General features: G+C 29.6%; 1 protein-coding gene across 1 annotated transcript in view; it reads right to left on the bottom strand.

The window, feature by feature from the left end:
* Positions 1–7,311, bottom strand: part of LOC106473413 (endochitinase A-like) — an 18,028-nt gene extending 10,717 nt beyond the window's left edge. The window contains exon 1 of the mRNA XM_013934091.2: positions 7,268–7,311. Within this exon, the coding sequence (XP_013789545.2) occupies positions 7,268–7,289 (22 nt within the window). The 5' untranslated portion in view covers positions 7,290–7,311. The remainder of the gene's footprint in view (positions 1–7,267) is intronic.
* Positions 7,312–7,638: the final 327 nt, after the last annotated feature.

Below are 7,638 nucleotides of genomic sequence, written 5' to 3'. Positions count from 1 at the left end.
AACGTTGTACATTTGCTGTTATATTAAAGTTTTTCTTCATTACCCATTCAAGCCGTCTCCAGCCATTATTAGTCTCAAAGTGGGTTCCTCGTCATCGAATAGGCATACTATATAATTAATAGTCATGTCATGAAAAAAATAAAACTTTAAATACTGTATCTGAAGCACCAGCATTTTGATTATTTTTCGCTACTTCTAGCAGTGTAGATACTGGCTTAAACTATCATTACAATCATTTATTTTAAAAAGAATAAACATTAGATTTGTAAACGTATCTTCACCTTCGAAATAAACAGTATCGTCATAATACGCCTAGTCAGCCATTCTGCTGATAATCACCAGTGCAGTTAAACTTTGAGGCAATCTTATTAGTCACGATATAAAGGCAATAAACATTTTGGAAAAAGCTACTAACACACTGGGTAGCGGAAGTGTTACTATTAAATCAAAACATTTTTAATTACTCAAAAACTAAAATGATGATTATAGTAATAACTATATAATTGTACGTTGCACGTGAAATGAAATACTTGGCTGTTGGGGTTACTACATTCAGATAGCAACGATTAGAAACAAGATAATGACATAATAATTGCATGGCAAGAAATATCCTGGTTTACAATGGGTGTTTTGTGAAGATACAGAAAAGTTTTTCTTGAAACACGATCCTGATTAGTACTTAAAAATCAACTGTTGCAGTAAGAAAAAACTACAAGTAAGGCACACGTACAGAAAATCTAAACGTACGCTCTACATTCTCAATACACGTACTACATAGCTTTTAACAATCGGCCTATATCGAAACGTGTTTACACTTTGTAGAAATAAACATTATGCTTTATTTAATCGACTTTTACGAGTTACATGATTATAATACACTGTCTAAAATAGACGCGGTTGTTAAACACACAAAGGAAATATCGCAGTCCAACTAAACTTAAACTCACCAAACAGATACTATGCCTTCTGCTGGCACTTTGAAAACCACTAGGTACACCTGTCATTTCAAAGCACGTGTTTATAGTTAAATGAAAAGTGAACCACTTTAAAATGTTCTTCAAATCTATTCGTGTATTACGAAGCTTTTGAGAATATTGGAAATTCGAGTCAGTCACATAATCAGTTTGAAATGAGCACAAATGTTTTGAAGTGTGACATATTAAAAATAGTAGCTCTTTAAGGCAGTTATACTAAACTTTAATAACTTCGATCATTATAAAAATTTGACGTTCAAATTTTTCCTCACTATTCATATATAAAAATAATGTATTTCATAGTTCTCCCATGACTCACCAACATCTGAAAATTGTATACTTTTAAGAACTACAGCATGAAATGTCTGCTTGGCCAATGCTGCAAATTTTTATATGTATGGCTTATTAATTAGTTTAGAATAATCAAATTATATATTTTGTCCAATAAACAGAAGCTTTACTGTTTCAGTCTGTCTGCAAGAGAACAGATACAGACAGGACACAGCAAGCAACCTGCCATATTTTAATATGTGGTTCAAACTACACAGCAAGCAACTCGCCATATTTTAATATGTGGTTCAAACTAATATTTTTCTCATGGAAGAACAATAGCTTAGTGAATCTCAATTTGCATTGAAAGTCTTTTAGCATACTTAAACCATGAGATTAATTAAGTTACTACGAGGTAAGTTAGAAGAAAGATCATACCTAAACCAATAGATTCAAGAGGTTACTACAAAGGTAGCTATACGAAAGATCATACCTAAACCAAGAAATTCAAGAGGTTACTACAAAGGTAGCTAGAAGAAAGATCATACCTAAACCAAGAAATTCAAGAGGTTACTACAAAGGTAGCTAGAAGAAAGATCATACCTAAACCAAGAGATTCAAGAGGTTACTACAAAGGTAGCTAGAAGAAAGATCATACCTAAACCAAGAGATTCAAGAGGTTACTACAAAGGTAGCTGAAAGAAAGATCATACCTAAACCAAGAGATTCAAGAGGTTACTACAAAGGACGCTAAAGGAAAAACTATATCTTCACTAAAAGATTCATCAAGTTACTACAAAGGAAGCTAAAAGAAAGATCATACCTAAACCAAGAGATTAATTAAGTTACTACGAGGGAACTTAGAAGAAAGATCATACCTAAACCAATAGATTAATTAAGTTACTACGAGGGAACTTAGAAGAAAGATCATACCTAAACCAATAGATTCAAGAGGTTACTACAAAGGAAGCTAGAAGAAAGATCATATGTAAACCAATAGATTCAAGAGGTTACTACAAAGGTAGCTAGAAGAAAGATCATACCTAAACCAAGATTCAAGAGGTTACTACAAAGGTAGTTATAAGAAAGATCATACTTAAACCAAGAGATTCAAGAGGTTACTACAAAGGTAGCTATAAGAAAGATAATACCTAAACCAAGAGATTCATCAAGTTACTACAAAGGAAGCTAGAAGAAAGATCACACCTAAACCAAGAGATTCAAGAGGTAACTACAAAGGTAGCTGAAAGAAAGATTATACCTAAACCAAGAGATTCATCAAGTTACTACAAAGGTAGCTGAAAGACAGATCATACCTAAACCAAGAGATTCATCAAGTTACTACAAAGGTAGCTGAAAGACAGATCATACCTAAACCAAGAGAATCATCAAGTTACTACAAAGGAAGCTAGAAGAAAGATCATACCTAAACCAAGAGAATCATCAAGTTACTACAAAGGTAGCTGAAAGACAGATCATATTTTCATGATTTATTAATGTACTACAAACAATGAGGTATTCTGAGATGAGCTGAAAAAGATACATGTAAGTTACCACAATACTGGAAAGTTTGAGAAAATTTGTATGCAATGTGTGAAACTGTTTGTGTCAGGTACAAATATAAGTCTGGTATGTAAATGAGCTTTTGGAACATACAACTTCACTCAATGTTAGAGCACAGGCACATTCTGAGAGATATCTAACTTTGCTTAAGATTACATTCAATCCTAAGATCCATCAAAAATTCTCAGAAAGCCATGTTACTTACAGAATCATGAATGCCTCACTAACAAAAAAGGGAAACCCCAGTTTCCAACTTCTCTATCATTATGTGTGGCCAAAATTCATGGCAGTTCACTGAGATCTATTCAAAGAATTATCCATCAAAAATTCTGGATGCAGAGGTCAGACAAATCCTGGGTTTAAGCCTAAGAACAAGGAAGACAGTACACAAGGGTAAGATTGATAGGTATAAGGTTTGATATACCCTGTTTGCTAACAACTTGTAATTAAATATAGAAGCCTGTATTAATTCTACACATGACATTACCCCTCTTATACTATAGGCTGCTTTTAATTTTCATACCAATCACAACTTAAGCCATGACCAAACCTATCACAAGGAAATAATAAGCATATATCTGAGCGACATGAGATGCCATGACAGATACGTGGGAGAATGTGTAACATACAAATTAAAAGCCATTTAAAAAGATATTACATGAAAAAAAACAACATATCTTTTAACAATGAGAACATACACATACAGACATAACATCAAGTAACATAAAATAGAAAACTGACCTTTCCGCATTAAATAGAAAAAATTAACTTTAGTTTATTTCATTATGTATACTTTCATTTTCAGAAAAGAAACGTTTTAGGTTTCATACCTATCTATTTTGAGACTTCTTTGCGAGGAACATTTTTAACATTGCTACACATTCTAATAGAAGTATAGGTATATTCTTATTTTTTATAATTCATTTCAAATAATTCGTATAAATTTTAAACTTATTTTCACACAATTTTGTTTTGCAAGACACACATATATATACTGAGACATGTCCACATTTTTCATCATTTATACATCTCTACAAAAGATAAACTTATACTGTTACACACTTTTATCTAATACATGCGTGCTCTTAGATCACACTTCTGTTCAAAGTATCAATAAAGATAACAATACATAAAAACAAATCAGTCAGTTAGGAGAGTGTATTTTCATTTTTGAAATTATTTTAATTTACTATTTAGTAATTAATTAACTGCATACACAATCATATAATTGTTTAAGACATTGAACAAAAAAAAGGCCATTCACTCCCTCCCTCCCTAAGGTTATCTCTCCAACCACTAAAACTAACCAACTAATATATCAAAACCAAAACTAACTGTACCCATTCACATCAATCAAATGTTTAAAGGTATTCAACATAACATCACAAACACCAAATTATCAGGTAAACCTTTACACAAGCTTAAAACTCTAAGTGAGAAATAACTTTGTCAAAGAATAAGTATGGTCCTGTTGTTTAAAATTGCATATAACAGTCAAATTTCAAGAGCCAAAAATGTTTCATATTATCAGGAATTAACATACAACTATTTATAAATAACAAGATATTTTGGTATCTTGAACAGCTACTAAACCAAAAATACATGTAACCAAGTTCCCTATGCTAACATTTTACAGTTTCAACAACTTTTAAATATTTTCGTAATAAACTGGATAATTAATATTTGAAAATATAACCATCAAAATTTTACATTTTCAACACTTTTTAGTATAGAACCTTTAACTAGAATCAAAACTAGTACAAATAACTCATAAAAACCTGAGGAAGTTATGAAAAACTACGAAAGCAGAATAAACATCAGCAAACCATTTGAAAAAACAAACAAAAGATAGAGTATATACTGAAACTAAAGGTGTTTGAAACAAGAAACAAAGTATTTACAAAGCTCTGAAAAACCAACTGTACTTGAAATAATTGCAGTATTTACTGAAATGAATAAAGAAAACAGATTGAGGTTCTAATGGAAACTAAAATGTATTTAGTGAGTCTTGAAATGAAATACATAAAATTTAGTTTGGAACAAAAAAAAAAATGAAAGGTACTTACTAAGTCCTGATATGAAACAAAGAAAACATAGGCCTAAATAAAATGTTTTTAATTGTGTACCAGTTTAACGTTGAATATTATTTATGATTTTAATAGAAAACATAGTTTGAAATAAAGAATGAAAAAGTATTTACCCAGTCCAGAAATGAAATACACAAAAGAACAGGTATTTAATGAGCCCCGATATTAAATGCAGAAAACTTAGTTTGAAACAAAAAATGGACAGTATCTACCGAGTCCTGAAGTGATATACAGAAATCTTAATTTGAAACTGAAAAGAAAAAGTATTTACTGAGTCCAGAAAAACAAATTACATATTTGGACACAATGATCTTCTATTTATAGTATTTTAAGATGCTTTGATACATAGAATATTTTCTGTTGATACTACAATTTAAAATGAAGTAGTTGAAATTTTAATGCTTTTTTTTTTTATAATGAAACATATGCACTTCTGAAAATCTGAGAACCATGTGAAAATCTATTTACATCTTCCACTCAACAAATTTGTTTTTCAGGGAAACATTAATTCACAACCAACCATCAGACCTCAACAATATCACAGGATATATCTAATAGATATATATAAGATTGTGAAAACAAAATATATGTTCTTTCAGCTGTCATTACTAAATACTAACTACACAAAAACTACATTGTGGCACATCAAACATTATATATATATATATATATATATATTTTTTTGGTTTTAAATTTTAAAATAGTTTCTGCACACACACATGAATAGATTTTCAGTTATATTAAACATATATAATACGTCTATAAATATGTATATAACATATGCTACACACACACACACACAATGTCAAACTATAGTTTTAAGTTAATAGTTAGACTAAATAACTTGTAAATCTTCAAGTTTATGAATTTGTGGGAGGGTTTTGGTAATCCAAATAAATTATTACCCCCCCCCCTATCTAATAATAATAATAAAAAAGTGTAAAATTATATGAGTTGGCTACTGAAAATTATAACATTTTTAGAATTAATTGTATATGTGAAGTTTATTTAATTGTTTTAGTGATAATTAATATTTTAGTTGAACCTATATATTTATAATAAGCATTTACCATAACGTTGTTGCTATTTGTATTTGAAATTATAATGTATTTATAACTGAATAAAACTTGAATACCTACCAGCACAATATGTAACAAATACGGCAAACAAACTATCCAAGCGAATCAGAAAAAGCTTCTTTTATTTTTCATACTCAACAGAAAAAGAAAAATAACGTTGCACAGTTATACTGGCTAAAAGTTAAAAATAACAAACAGATGCGTATACATATATATTCCAACAACTGTTTTCATTATTTATATTTATTAGTTAGTGTGTTTATACTTTTTTCAACGTATTAGTTTGATTTGAAACTAATAGTAATAAATGCTGATTTAAACCCGCTTTATATATATATATATATATATAAACGTTAGTCTTGCTACTAATGCTAGTTGTAGTCATACGTTATTTTAAAATATTATGAAAATCGCGTGCTTATGATCTACATATTTCCAATACAGAATTACCTTATCTTTGCAAAGAGAAATTTCGATTTTATTTCTTAATTTGTATTACTCTTTTTAATGCAATTATTTTAATTTTCTACGGTAATTCTTTTTTTTTATATATATTACATTTAATAACGATGGGAGCAACTATAACAACCTCAGTTTGGTAGGCCTTTTGCATTACTATTAGTCATGTTCTTATTGAATAAAACATTGTGACATGTACGAACAAAATAAATGTCCACAATTCACGCTTGTATTACGAGAAGTTTCACTACAAAATTTATTTTCTTTCAAAGGTTCGTTTCTTTTTCCCTATTTCAAAACGAAGCGTGGGATTTTTACTTTGTTTTCACCTTGGCTTAAGTATTCTTGCTGGTGGAATATAAATAAAACTTCGCTTATTTATTATCAACTTTACTGTTATTATATATTAATATTATTATATTATGCGAAAACCCAGAAGAGTACATTGGAACTCTGTTTATATTAGCGAAATATATTATTGTCAATTGAAAATAATTGTTGTATAGATTGATCTGAAACCTTTTATGCAACGGTAAAAGCTATTTATCAAATCAAAACTAGATTAAATGTTAAACTAACACAATACTAAACTCGCCATACAGTTGCATGTGCTGTCGTTAGTTATACTCTTAAGTTCTAGGCGCATAGTTACCATGCTATTTTCTCGAGTTATAGTGAAATAAAATGTTGTTTCTAGGTTTATTAAACATCTAAAATTGTTCAAATACCAATCATTGTGCTTCAGTGGTAATTGTTTATTACTATTAAAGTGTTTTTTAATAATATTAACGAATATATTTACAAAAAAACGCATGAAATACATGATTAGTCATACCTCTTCCTAAGTTATCCGCCATCAAATTAGGAGTTTTCGCACACAACAAAATTTCAACTGCGCATGCGGCTATTCCATGTATCAATCTCCCCTTAACGTAACCCTTAGTGTTGCTTCATAATATATACAAAGACGTCATTATGCTTATAGCGAAATATAAAATTCGCCCAAATTCATTGATTTTATTTTCAAAACGAGGAGAAATGTGAATACATTATTAATCCAATATTCTCATTCCGTTCAGTATTTTTGACACACACATAAAGCACGGCCAACTTAGATAACAATGTTCTTTGTAAACTTTTACATTATGTGTAACGAATTTTTTATTTATTTATTTTTTTGCTGACAATAAAATCTGAACTATGATT

Source organism: Limulus polyphemus, unplaced genomic scaffold (genome assembly GCF_000517525.1).
Source record: "Limulus polyphemus unplaced genomic scaffold, Limulus_polyphemus-2.1.2 Scaffold6153, whole genome shotgun sequence".
Lineage (NCBI taxonomy): Eukaryota > Metazoa > Arthropoda > Merostomata > Xiphosura > Limulidae > Limulus > Limulus polyphemus.
The sequence above is the reverse complement of the archived record's forward strand: the minus strand, read 5'-3'. Positions and strand labels throughout refer to the sequence as shown.